The sequence below is a fragment of the Phoxinus phoxinus genome (genome assembly GCF_949152265.1).
Source record: "Phoxinus phoxinus genome assembly, chromosome: 5".
Taxonomy (NCBI): domain Eukaryota; kingdom Metazoa; phylum Chordata; class Actinopteri; order Cypriniformes; family Leuciscidae; genus Phoxinus; species Phoxinus phoxinus.
The window spans coordinates 18,587,670-18,601,904 of NC_136880.1; the positions used below are offsets into that span (position 1 = coordinate 18,587,670).

Below are 14,235 nucleotides of genomic sequence, written 5' to 3' on the forward strand. Positions count from 1 at the left end.
TAGATAGATAGATAGATAGATAGATAGATAGATAGATATTCGGCTTTAATGCTGCTCATTATGACCTGAAAACGTTTTAAGCTTGTTCATGTTTACTTCAATAAAAAGAAAGAGCACATGCGCGACGCAGAGAAACTAATAGGTAAATCGATGGCTGGTTATTGGATCAAAAATGTATCCTTGTGAGAAAAAAAAAAAAAAAAAAGGTAAACAGTACTATAACGGAAAAGGGGGATCAGCTTGCATTGCAATGTAAGCATTATTTCTTTGTGCAGTGTGTTAGTGGGACAGAAAGAGGAGGAGCACGAGCACCGTGAGTGTGTATTATTAGAAAAGCGACACACACACACGCTTGTGCTGCTGCTCCAGTCCACTACACTGACTCACTGCAAGCATGGCTGGCGACTCTGAAACACATCTTCAGGACAGCGAGGAGGAGAACGGACACACCATCCGACAGCCTTTCCTCATCGGTGTGTCTGGAGGCACCGCCAGTGGAAAGGTTTGAGCTTTAGAGGGTTTATCAGTAAAACCGTTCAGACTCCGCGATCATCATGTCGGTTAACGGGGGTTTATGACGCCGGTGCCTCCAGCGACCGCGTGGCTTTAGTCAACTCACAATGAAATGTAACAAAACACATTGTATATACGGCATCGGAGATTTTAAAATGTGTTAACATCTTATAGGTCGAAATCTAACGTTACACACCATTTTGTCATTCGGCAAGTCTTTTGTCATTCATCAGTGGAAAGAGTGAGTACATTTCCAAAACGCGAATTTAAACCTTAAAATAACCGACGGCCCATAAGTCGTCCCGTAAAGATGTGTCCAGATTTCGTGTTTATCATCGTAATGAATGTCGATAATGTAACGTTTTAGCTCCACGTGGCGTAATTCATTTTGATTATCGCCTTTTGTTGTCTGCGAGCCACCTTGAATGTCTAAATCGGAGGTTGACGTTTGCTAAGTTTTATTTGTCAGCGCCTTTTAAGTCGCTGTTTAGAGAGAAAAAAAGTCCTACTTCCTCCATGTGGGCGACCGAAAGTTGCGGGAACGTGACGTCATAATAGCGGAGGATGTTTACATTGTCCCAGTGACCCCGTTTTAGTAACACGTCACGCGTCATTAATCTTCCGCTGACCTTCATGTGCAGGAAACGTAACTCCCACTGCGAAAGAATTACAGCTAAACTTTTGAAATGTCTCTTAAACCATGTCACTTGCAGTCAAAATGTGGGTTGTCCACACTTTCTGCTGCCTTGTTCACTGGTGCCAGTGTGTGTGAGGGAGGGAATACACGTTACATGTTTCTCACCTGATTACAAATAATGACTGACACAAATTCTAACTGTACATCTGGCCGATGAATAAAGCCAGGCCATGCTTCCCTGCTGAACTTCCTTACATGGGAGATCTGACCCACCCCCATGGCCATGGCATTATACCACACACCACAGTGCATAGCACATGTCTGCAGAGACGCCAGTCGTCTTTATCTACAGTTCAAGTTAAAGGGAAAGATCACCCAGATATGGAAATGAGGTCACATTTACTCGCCTTCATGTTGTGCAGAACATAAAAAGATATTTCAAAGAATGTTGGTAACCAAACACTTCCGGTGTTCACTGACATGCAGTTTTCATTTATAGGTTAACTATCCCTTTAACACTGTAAAGACTGACATATAAAATAATACGATTTTTTAATGGAACGATTTATTGAACCTTTATACACTATTTTTTAAAATATAATATCATATTTGATACATATGGCTCATACTTGAGGGCCATACTGAGCAAAACATGCAATTTGCTGATATTTATATGGCAAAATAGCTTGTAATAAAATCAATTACATCTTTATTACAGTTCAGAATACTAGCATAAAATGCATATAAATATCAGTCGTCGCTCTATATCTCCCAATAATGTCTTAGTACGATGATATTTAAATACTTGGTTTTATGGTCAAGGTTCTGTAGTTTTTATTGTGGGGGCAAACTATATTATACAATGCAATACAATGATTTTGAGAGATTAATACACATTCATCAAAAGCCTGTTGTTTCATATTTGATACCTGATAACATGATTCTTCTAAAAAAAAAAAAGATTTTGTTAATCAAGTAAACCCAAGTTGCTTCAGTCCAGTAATTGTTTATCTTGAAATATTACTAACAATAAAAATGTATTCTTGTTTACATTATAAAAGTCACCAAAACTTGAAGGTGGACATTTTCAGAATCATACTCGAATATATTTTACAAACTAAAAAGAATAAACCATCAATCAGACGACAGAATGTAGATTGTGTACAACAGGCTTTTTGGTAACGTTTTTGATCATTTACAGGCCTCAAATATGTTACAGTGGGCTTTATATGGTTAATAATACAAACACTGTGGCTTCAGGATGTGTACATGTGAACTGGGTATCTTAAAGAGTTTGGCACTTACTAAGTCCTGTGTCCTGTCTTCAGTCTTCAGTATGTGAGAAGATCATGGAGCTGTTGGGCCAGAATAAAATTGACCGTCACCAGCGGCAGGTGGTCATCCTCAGTCAAGACAGCTTTTACAGGGAGCTCACGCCTGAACAGAAGGCCAAAGCACTCAAGGGCCAGTTTAACTTCGATCACCCAGGTACTATGAGGTCTGAGGGTTGTTCAAGGAACCCTTTCTTTTTCTGTGGAACACAAAAACACCACAAGGCCCTGATATACTCGCCGAGAAATACGTGAGCAGCGGTAAACTGTTATAGAACATCCTGATGCCGCCCACACTGATATGTTAATATGTGCTTTCCTTTGAGAAACAAAAAATGACAGCGGTGTGAGAACGGTAGTTAAGAAAGCATCTGATCATAGTGATGTGGATTGTTTGCTAGGCAATTTGCCCACTAAGTCACGTTTATTTATATAGCACTTTATACTAGTGTTGTCACGATACTGGAATTTCCAACTTGGATATGATACCTTGAAAATATAGATTTTCGATACCACAGGAAAAACTGCCATATATACCACCATACTATGGAAGCTTGTTTCCGCCACATAATAAAACATTTAAAAAGATAATTGCGACTTTGTATCTCACAATTGCGAGTTCACATCTCGCAATTCTAAATTGCAAGATAAATTGCGAGTTATATAGAATATATAAAGAATATATAGTATAAAAAGGTAATTGCGACTTTTTATCTCTCAATTGCGTGATATAAAGTCAGAATTGTAAGAAATAAACTTTTTTTCTCAGAATTGCATGTTTATATCTCGCAATTCTGACATTTTAACACGCAATTGCGAGATGAAGTCAGAATTGCATGATATAAAGTTGCAATTGCTTGTTGTAAAGTCAGAACTGTGAGATATAAACTCACAATACGGAGAAAAGTCAGAATTTGCGAGATATAAACTCACAATTCAGATAATTTTTTTTGCAATTGCACGTTTATATTTTTCGCAATTACGATTTTTCTCCATATTGTGAGTTTATATCTCACAGTTCTGACTTTACAACACGCAATTGCGACTTTATATCATGCAATTCTGACTTTATAACTCGCAATTGTGACTATATCACGCAATTGAGAGATAAAAAGTCGCAACAGGCTTCTGTCATTTTAAGAGGTTATGCACTGATACATGCTTTTTCTCTCAACTATTTACCTTCCGAAACGGACTGAATTTACATGAATACTCGGCAAGACAGGCATTTTGACATAATTTTGTTTGTATCTGACCGTTTAAGCGCAATAAGCCATAAGTAGTCAATTTGGTTCTCGTGAGACGGCTTTATGAGAGCGCTGCTAATATAGATCAGTGGTGTGCGCTAGAAACCTGCGGGAATTACTAAAATGATGCGCAATACAAGCACTATTCAGCCTGAGTGAGTGAGTTTCTGAACAGAAGAAATGAACCGGAGAATATTTCCACATCAAAGAAGGCGGAGCTTTAGAGCCACACCTACTTATTACGTAATCGCCACGGACCAATGGTTGTTCTGGAAGCTTCGCTTTGGCAAGCTGTTTCGAACTCCCAAAGCGAACTTTGTTTTGGCCAGATTTTGTCTGAAATGACTTCACACCTGTTTGTTCTTCGATTTCGCTTGAAGTATATCGGGGCCTTAAAAGTAGTCCATGTGACTTGTGCACTTTATTCCTGCCTATATTCCTTCTAAAGCCATACGATAGTTCAATGTTTAAATCATTCAATGATAATCTTGTGATTTTTGCAAATAGCCCAAATTTGTGTCCTGATTTAAATAAATAAAACAAACACATCATGTTAGTTACTACGAAGTCTTGTTGATCAACGTAATAATGTTTGATTGTAGACTGGTTCTAGTCAGCTAAACAACACGTAGCAGCGTTACATTACTGTTCATTCCTCTGGCCGGGCTGAGAACAAGCTCTGGCTCCAGAACGTGAACCATTCTGGTGGAACAGGGGTACAGGTCTCCAATTTTTGTTTGACGTGAAGGATTTAGAAGATGTCACATGGACTACTTCTTTTAAGGATCAAAATTGCGTTGTCACTTTGACTAGCTTCTTATTGAATAGAGAATAATCTGTTCATCATTGTTTCCATAATCCTTAGATGCTTTCGACAACGAGCTGATCATGAAGACTCTGCGCGACATCATTCAGGGGACCACTGTGCACATCCCAGTTTATGACTTTGTTAGCCATTCCAGGTCAGCGCTGCTCTCCCTGTCGTTTCTGAAGGTGCTGTTTTGGGGCGTTCTGATGTCACTGCTGAATGACATGTTGTTCTCCGAACCTCTTACAGGAAGGATGAGTTTGTGACGGTGTATCCAGCGGATGTGGTTCTCTTCGAGGGGATTCTCATGTTCTACTCGCAAGAGATTCGAGATCTGTTCCAAATGAAGCTGTTTGTGGACACAGACCCAGACACGCGCCTCTCGCGAAGAGGTAGATGCATTGTGTGGTATCAAAATTGATGAAAATGTTGGAATTTTTTATTTGTATGAAAATGACAAAAGCATTATATATATATACACACACACAGGTGAAACTCGAAAAATTTGAATATCGTTCAAAAGTTATAATTTTGATGATTATGGCTTATGAAAACCCCACATTCAAAATCTCAGAAAATTTGAATATTACATGAAATCAATAAAATAAAAGGATTTTAAATACAGAAATGTCGGCCCTCTGAAAAATATGATCATACATATGTACTTGGTTTGGGCCCCTTTTGCATGAATTACTGCCTCAATGTGGCAAAATAAATGAACTTTTGCATGATATTATAATTTTTCGAGTTTCACCTGTATGTGTATATATATATATATATATATATATATATATAATTTAATGCTTTTGTCATTTTCATAAATTTGTTCTCCCAACATTTTTTGTGAATTATGATTTGCTTATTAAAAAGTGGACATTATTATGTAATCAATAAATGATTTTTAGGCTGTACTTCCAGCTATAATATCTGTGTCGAGGTAAAATTACCCAGCGCTGTCCCTTAGCATTAGTTATGTAGACCAGCACAGACTAATCATGCATATTTTCATGTTTCACTCAGTGTTGCGGGACATCAGCGAGAGAGGCAGAGAGCTGGAGCAGGTTCTGAATCAGTACATCACCTTCGTGAAGCCGGCCTTTGAGGAGTTCTGTCTTCCTGTGAGTATCTTCATAAACGTCTTTCTAAATCCAATCCTGACTGTGCTGTTGTGTCAACGTATATTAACTTTCTCTATTCTCATCTCAATGCCCTAAATTATCTTTAACATTGATTTTTTTGCAGACCAAAAAGTATGCGGACGTCATCATCCCTCGAGGAGCAGACAATCTCGGTAGGATAATAAGAGCAAGTTTATCTTTTTAATACACACAATGGAGAGCGGTTTAACTTGATGCGCTTGTTTTCCATTTTCTCTCTAGTGGCTATCAATCTGATCGTGCACCATATTCAGGATTTCCTGAACGGAGGATTCACCAAACGACAGAACGGTTTACAGAACGGCCACGGGACACCCAGACAAAGAAGGACGTCCGAGTCGAGTAGACCTCACTGACCTCGCTGTGACCCTTCCCTCCATTGAGGAGAGGGCAGAACTGAATAATTCACAGCGGCATCCCGTTGAGAATAAGGGGATGCAGGAGCTGAAATGCCTTTTGTTATTGTTACTATTATTTGCATTTGAAATGTTGTTGTGGATAATTGTTTGCTTTTACAGTTTTTTCAGAGGGTTTTGAAGGTGCTGTATGTTTTTGGAAGATTTGATTGCGCACTCAACCTGTCCTGTCAGTGTCTATGCTTTCTCAGCTACTCAGAAAATAAATAAATAGTATGGAATGTTTCGTAGAGACGACATTGATCACAGTGCTATTCGCACACATACTTGAAGTCAGAGCTCAGGTTGGGTGGGTTGTTCCATCCACAAAAAAAAAAAAAAAAACCCTACTACCTCATATCTGAGGCCCTTTTATGCGTGTGAGTGAAGAAAAGTGATTTTCTTAAAGGTGGCATTATGGTACACTAGCATTTTATATTCTGTCATTTAAGTTTTTTCTTTCTTTTCTTTTTTCTAGTTGAATCTCAGTGTTATTACATTGGTTCTTATAATTGTAGTCTTTTGTACATATAACATGACCATCAGAAATGGTTTTTGCCCACAGTATCTCAGTGTGCATGGAGTGTAAGATTTTATGCCAATTATACCAGTAACAATACCTAATTTGATGTAAAACCAGAGTAAAATCAGGGATTACAGTCAGATATGTTGGTCTTTGTAACAAGAAATACCTCAAATCCTTTTATCGTTAACAACGAGATTGATTACCAGAATTGTACTTTAGTAACCATGTGCACAGACTGTCTCAATGAGCCTGTGTTTCCTTTCCTCTTCATGCCTCTGTGCCACGGTTTTTATTCTTTTTCTAGGAATTATTCACCAGATAAATTATTTATATCTGGTTTTGTTGACGAATAACCCACTATGTTGTGGTGGAATAAAATAATAAAACTATAAAAATTGAAAGTCTTGGTTCTTTGTACACCTCTCTTCCAACGTTTCATACATGTAATACCACACATGTCCGCTAGGCGGAGCATCTGTCGCGGCGTCTGTCGCAGTCTTTACACGCAGTTGGAGGACGTAGAGCAACAGAGGCGTGGCTCAACATGGGGGTATGTGTGAAAGCAGTGCATACTTGCCTTTGATATAAAACCAGTGAATTGTTGCTCCTCTAACTATTTATTTTTGTCTATGTAGAAATTTGGGTTGCAGTTTAAAGCGACTTTGGAGAATGTAACAAACTTGAGGCCGGAGGGGGATGATTTCCGCTGGTATTTAAAGGTAAAGTGTTCATGTCGCTGCTAGTATGCAGCAGTGTGACAGGCAGTCAAACAGTGCATTTAGTTGCTCACTGTTTTAATGGAAATTGAGAAATAACTAACCTTTAAAGCATATATAACTAGATTGCATATTCATAATCATTCGTAAATGTGATGAATACTGATGATAATGCTAAATAGCTTTGAAGTTGTCAGTGGCCATGTGTTTAATGACGAAATTTAAAGGGAAAATTCACCCAAAGTTTTAAACTGTCATCATTTACTCACCCTTAAATTTGTTCCAAACCTGTATGAATTTCATTCTTCTGCTGTACACAAAAAAGAAGATATTCTGAAGAATGCCGGTAACCAAACATTTGAACAATTGACCTCCACAGTATGGACATTTTTGTTTTGTTTTTTACTATGGAAGTCAATGGGGTCAATCAACTGTTTGGTTACTCATTTTCTTCCAAATTTCTTCTTTTGTGTTCAGCAGAACATTTTCATTTTTGAGTGAACTATTCCTTTAATTACTGACTCCTGTCTTTGCAGCTGAAGTGTGGGAATTGTGGCGAGGTGTCGGATAAATGGCAGTACATCTCCTTACTGGTAGGTTGCAAAGTGTGGGAAATATAACCAATAACTGATTTGCATCATCTTTCAGTATGTTCCTTTTCAATATTTTGTGGAATACTGCATTGAAACATGAAAGTTATTCATTGACATTTATTGATTTATTTTCTATTTTCTTTCTGTTGAAAAAAAATGCATAAAACATAATAGAAAAGTGATGATACTGTGATAAATGATACTATGCAGGGACAATATGAAATAGTTAACTCCAAATTAAACTTTTGTCATCATTTACTCATCCTCATGTGATTCCAAACCCGTATGATTAAAATAATAATAATAATCAATTTAAGATCTCACTGATACAAGTGCACTTTTGCATTTGTGTGACTTTGTATGAAAAATAGCTGTAGACTGTTTAATAAATAGCTTTAATTCATAGAAGTCAAGGTCTGTATTGTGATCACTGGCCCTTTCCTATCTTCAGGACAGCATGCCACTGAAAGGAGGACGAGGGAGTGCTAGCATGGTGCAGAAGTGCAAACTCTGTTCTCGGGAAAACTCAATAGGTAACCAACCTTCTAGCTAGTAAATGTGCTGAAAAAATGCTTCCATATGGGCCAAATCTCCATAATATCCTCTTTATTGTTGGTTGTGCCATGGGTCATGGCTCTTATTGGACCTAACTGGATGTCTTACTGTTTCCAGATATCCTGAGGGACACAATTACACCTTACAATGTAAGTAAGGCAGATTACATTTATTTTGAGGATTGTTTGTTGCTTCAAATGCCACATTGTACCAAGCGAAGGATGCAATTGCATATGAATATTTACAGCTGCATATGTTCATGTATTTTTTGCTCAGTCATGCTGGTATGTATTGTCTCTCCTGTAGGCAGAAGACAGTGAAAGGTTTAAGACAATGGTGCAGTTTGAGTGTCGAGGCCTGGAACCAGTCGATTTTCAACCTCAAGTGAGATATTCCAAGTATTTAAGTAGTGTGTGTATATGCACTGTCCAACCAAAAAAAGGTTGCTGTTTGGATTTCAATTGGCAAGTCAATGATTGCATCATTATTGCAGTGATTATGATGTTTCTAGCATGTAAAATGTTTGGCACCAGTTCTTCTAACCTTAATTGATGTGTGTAGTGTGTAGCTTTTAGTTTCTTAAACATGCATGTAGAAAGACACATCGTGGCCATTTTCAGGCTCAAATTGTGAAATAATGGTTGGGAGGGAGCATGGAGGATTCATTTTCACACATGAATTGGCACACATGAGTCCAGACCTTAAATTGATTGCTAGTCTTTGGGATGTGCTGGAGGAGACTTTACGAGTGCTGGACTTTTGCATTGTCAATACAAGATCTTGACCAAACATTGATGAACCTCTTGATGGAAATATGATAAATAAACATTTATTTCCATCAAGAGGTGCATCATTTTTATTTATTTATTTGGCCAGACAGTGTATATATCGCCATTCAAAAGGTTGGGGTCATTTAAGAAAGATGCACTTTCATTCAGAAAGATGCATTAAAGTGATTAAAAGTGACCGTAAAGACATTTACAAAAGATATGTCTAAAAAGAAAAAATCAAAAATAAATCCTGTTCTTTGAATAAAACAGATTGCTTTATTCATCAAAGAATATTGATAAAAATGTATCACGGTTTTCAACATTATTGAGAATAATAATAATAAGAAATGTTTCTTGAGCAGCAAATCAGCAAATCAGAATGATTTCTGAAGGATCATGTGACACTGAAGACTGGAGTAAAAAATCAGCTTTTCCATCACAGTAATAACTTGCATATTTCAATATAAAAGTTGTAATACTATTTCACAATATTACTGTTTTTACTTTAACTTTGATCAAATAAATGCTGCCTTGCTGAGCATAAAAGACTTCTTTCAAAAACATGTACAAATCTTACAGATCTTTGAATGAGACCCTACATAATTATATAGTAGTCAAATGATCTTCAGAAGCTTTAGCCTAATCTGAATAAAATGCATAAACGTTCATCGTGTTGCTCTTCAGGCTGGGTTTGCTGCTAGCGGAGCGGAAACCACCTCTCAGTTCCCTGAAATCAACCTGCAAGAGAAGGTGAGAATTCTGTCATTCACACCTTTGTTCAGTTCATTCAGGAGGTCACAACACTCTTTTAACATGTTTCAGGACTGGACGGACTACGACGAGAAAGCCAGTGAGTCTGTGGGGATCTACGAGGTCACACATCAAGTCATCAAGTGCTGAAAAATAAAGAGGGCAGAGTGAAAAAGAACTGACTGGTTACTGATTGAAGATTTAAATTCACTACACCACACTTTTTATTGGTGTTTGGTACAGTAGTTGGTAAAAGAACACTTTTTTTTTATGCGTGAGATGGACAGTATATTGTTGGTGTAACAATAATAAATTATGGAATTATATGTTGTTGTTTGTTTGCATGCATGTGAAAACTACATTTACTTTTCCTTTTATAAATAGCAGGGCTTGCAATTTATAAAACCTGTTTTTTTTTTTTTACCTGTTACTTTTTTGTCGTAAATATGGAGTTGAAAGATCACTGAGAATAGATCACCATCTGTGTGACACTGGGTGCTGTGTTTATAACCAGCTGCTACTCTGTTACATGTTGTATAAATGTATAGCAAGATTGTCATGGATCAGCCAGGCTTCACTGTCAGCCAATCACAGCGCTCTCAATCACCAGAATAATGATCACCCGCACCTCATTCCCTCACACCAATCACCTCTGCATATACGCACACCTCGAAAACTCACTGGTCTCGTTTGAGCAATAGGACTCCATTGCTAAACTCACCTACATTTATTTGTTGCTCATCTGTGTTAATAAAGAAACACCCATTGATTTTATCTCTGTCTTGAGACTCTGTTCCATAACAGAGAACTAGACCAACACAGGTTCAAGATGAGTAACTCAGATTCATTCCAGGAGATCGTGAATGCACTCAAGCGACCTCTTCCGCATCACCTGTCCCCACCACTCCTTCAACACCAGTAGTCACTAGTCCTATGGCCAACCCAATGCCCTACTCTGGTTTGGTGGAGGATTGCAACTGATTTTTTTTCCTCCAATGTTCGCTGGCCCTGGAGATGCAGTCGCACTCAATAAGAGGCACACTGAAACCCATTACCTAGTTCAATCGATAACTGGAAAACCCTTTTGCAGGAACCATGTGAGACACACAGTAGGATCCCTCCTAGGGTTGCCACCTTCAGTGTGGCAAAATAAGGGATGTGGGTCTTTTATAAAGTGAATTTTACTTCTTTTTTTTTACTGTTTTTGTATAAAAAATATTTATTTATTTATTTATATAGCCTAGATTAAAAAATATATAATAAATCCTCCTAAAACTATAAATCCTAAAAAAAAAACTAATGTTGTTTCAAAATTACATTTTGTTGAAACAACACAAGTGTGACACCCCCCCCCCCCCCCACACTAACATAAAAAACAAATATTATTCAAATTTAAAAAAAAAAAAATTGTAGATCTAGAAAGTGTTGTCAACCGTGCAAAGTCTCACGCCATTTGGACAAAGATCATTTTTTTATTTATTTCAGCAAACGTCATTTGGGGTCAAAGACCCGAACAGCGCACGAGGGGTTAAAAAACGTGCAGGTTTACAGCGCATGTTCACGAGACTCAGTCGCTATAATAACAAAGACGCTAAAATGCAATCACGCAATGTGCTTCTCTACTACGAAATTTATTTCTTTATATTTGCTATTAGTATTATCCATACTGCAAAATCCTTATGTTTTTATTCAACTATATGTGGGCCTAATGTAAAATACGGGACAAATCGCGTCCCTTATTGATTTGATACGGGACGCATCATCTTACTTGTAAATACGGGATGAGGACTATTTCAAAGTCAATCCCATTCCTGGTTCTGAAGAATTCCATAACCGAGAACTAGATACATCCAGACCCCAACAAGCCCTTCATTGTTGTTAAAGTTGATGCATCCACCTCGGGTGTAGGAGTGGTACTGTCTCAGCAGCAGGGGAACCAAGCCCAACTCTATCCATGTGTCTTCTTTCCTAGGAAACTGTCCCCAGTGGAGGTGAACTTTGACATCAGGAACAGAGAACTGCTTGCTATCAAGCTAGCTCTGAAGGAATGGAGGCATTGGTTGGAGGGTGCTAAGGAACCATTCATCGTCCTCACTGATTGCAAGAACCGTCAATATCTCTGAGATGCAAAGAGACAACCCAGACAGGCAAGAGGAGCATTGTTTTTCACTCGCTTCAACTTTTCCATTTCCCATCATCCAGGCACAAAGAATGTAAAAGCGGATGCTTTGTCACATCTCCATACTCCGGAGGAGAACTCTGATGAACCAGAACCCGTCTTGCCTTGTCAACTCATCATGTGTCCAATCCAGTGAAATCTTGAGCAACTCACCCCCTCCAATGTGTCTGAGCCCTTTCTGCCGGGGTGACCTTCAGGTCTATGTCCCCAGGACACAACGTACCAACATTATCCACTCTGTACACTCTTCAGTGTGCACTGGCCACCCAGGGGCCAACCGTACCCTCTCACTGCTACTGGAAAGCTTCTGGTGGCCTAACATGGCCAGGGACGTGAGAAGGTTCGTTCAGAGATGTTCGGAATGTGCCATCTCCAAAAATGTTAACAAACCTTTAGAACAACCAAATCAAGCCCTGTTTTGTGTGTGTGTATATATATATATATATATATATATATATATATATATATATATATATATATATATATATATATATATATATACAGATAATGTAGAAAAAGTTACAACAGCCATTCAATAAATTAATATAATACATTTTAATAGTACATTTTTAATATTGAGTTAGTATAATAACAAGCTTTCATGAGATTTTATTTTATACATTGTAAGGGGATTTACAGTCAAAAGACCCAGAACCAGATTATGATAAATGAAGACCCAGAGTCATAATTATAATACATTAAAGAAAACATTTACTGAAGATAGTTTGCAGTTTCATCAGCAGAAGTCAGCTTCAAGACTCACAAAGAGTTTGTATAGGCCGCCCCGTTACAGTTACAAAGATCACAGCAGTTATAAGCTATGTCCTTGCTTCAGGCTGAATGATTCTCATTGGCTAAGAAATAGATAAACATAGTAATTTCCCACACTGAAGCATATCGGTAATGCAGCTGATACTCGGACCCTGAAGTTATGCACGTCGTGACCTTCCAGTGCGCAGATTTGGGTTGCTGGGTGCCAACATGTCCAGAACAACAACTCAGTCAATCTCGAATAATGCAAGTGGTTCCTTTACCCTTTAACCCAACACACACACCAACACACAGCTTTTCCAAGGTTGGATTTGGCCAGGCTCTAACTATAAACAGAAGAGTCCTCTCAAAACATCAAGATAACATGTTATTTCTCTCAAGGAGAGCTACTCAGTCTAACTGGAAAGTAACGCTTTAACTGAGAAAGGTTGAATACCTTGATTATAATCACTCATATACATTGAAGCAGCAGTTTATTCCAAAATCCACACCCTTCAACATATGTCGCAATAAACATAATTCGAATGTCTAGAATTTGCAAATTCACTATTCAAATTCCAGGCAACTACAGTAGTCACCATTTGAAGCGGATCTAAAAAGTTCATCAAAGTTGTCCAAAGACAATAACTGGTATTGTTTTGATGAAAGGTTTTGATCCACTTCAAATGTTGACTACTGTATTTAAACTACATAGTTTCAAAGTGTCATATTTCAAGGTACTTTTGTCCTGTTTTTCAGTTTGAAACTATGGTTTGAAAAGCCAGGTGCGAGAGACATCGATTACCCAGACATGGCCAAAGAAGCAGGTGCAGTTGATGAAGCTCGTTGTACTGTAGAAATATGAATGTTTTGTTCTTGAATAATTTCTGTTGTGGCACAGGGGAGAGAGCGCTGAAGGATGCTGGAATAAACTACACTGCCATCCAGCAAGCATGTGTAGGCTACGTGTACGGTATAGACTACGTCATTCTGAAGTCCGTAATGGATATTGTATATTTCTATAACATGCCAACATGTTTTTTTAATGCCTTACGCATTGACTTGTATGTATGTTGTCTGATATCAGTGTTGGATTTATGTGGGTTTCCTGTATTTCTCCAGGTGACTCGACATGTGGCCAAAGGGCTATTTATCGTCTGTCAGGGATCCCAATAATTCATGATTAAAATTAAAAATATATTACAAATGAACTAAAAACATAGGTTGCCTACTACTACTAGTAACATAAATATATCTACTGCTATGAATAAGAACTTTTAAGGAATAATTTAAGGAAGGAACTGCTGG

At 37.9% G+C, this 14,235-nt stretch overlaps 2 protein-coding genes and 1 long non-coding RNA gene across 4 annotated transcripts; all 3 read left to right on the plus strand.

The window, feature by feature from the left end:
* The first annotated feature begins 87 nt into the window (after nt 1-87).
* Nucleotides 88-7,043, plus strand: uck2b (uridine-cytidine kinase 2b). 2 transcript variants are annotated; one of them, XM_079612196.1, is made up of 7 exons: nt 88-502; nt 2,479-2,638; nt 4,594-4,690; nt 4,786-4,928; nt 5,557-5,654; nt 5,779-5,827; nt 5,916-7,043. In XM_079612196.1, exons 1-7 carry the CDS (start codon nt 395-397, stop codon nt 6,047-6,049), a joined length of 789 nt encoding a protein of 262 aa, XP_079468322.1. In that variant the 5' UTR covers nt 88-394; the 3' UTR covers nt 6,050-7,043. The 2 variants fall into 2 exon arrangements, with proteins under 2 accessions (XP_079468322.1, XP_079468323.1); XM_079612197.1 differs by having other exon boundaries at nt 363-754; nt 5,916-6,986.
* A 42-nt stretch (nt 7,044-7,085) lies between these two features.
* Nucleotides 7,086-10,485, plus strand: czib (CXXC motif containing zinc binding protein). The gene is made up of 8 exons (XM_079612200.1): nt 7,086-7,164; nt 7,250-7,333; nt 7,867-7,923; nt 8,375-8,456; nt 8,596-8,627; nt 8,785-8,862; nt 9,933-9,998; nt 10,071-10,485. Exons 1-8 carry the CDS (start codon nt 7,159-7,161, stop codon nt 10,146-10,148), a joined length of 483 nt encoding a protein of 160 aa, XP_079468326.1. The 5' UTR covers nt 7,086-7,158; the 3' UTR covers nt 10,149-10,485.
* A 3,213-nt stretch (nt 10,486-13,698) lies between these two features.
* On the plus strand, nt 13,699-14,082 carry LOC306999656. The gene is made up of 3 exons (XR_013797892.1): nt 13,699-13,754; nt 13,829-13,900; nt 14,050-14,082. It is a non-coding gene; the product is annotated as an uncharacterized lncRNA (long non-coding RNA).
* The last annotated feature ends 153 nt before the right edge of the window (nt 14,083-14,235 follow it).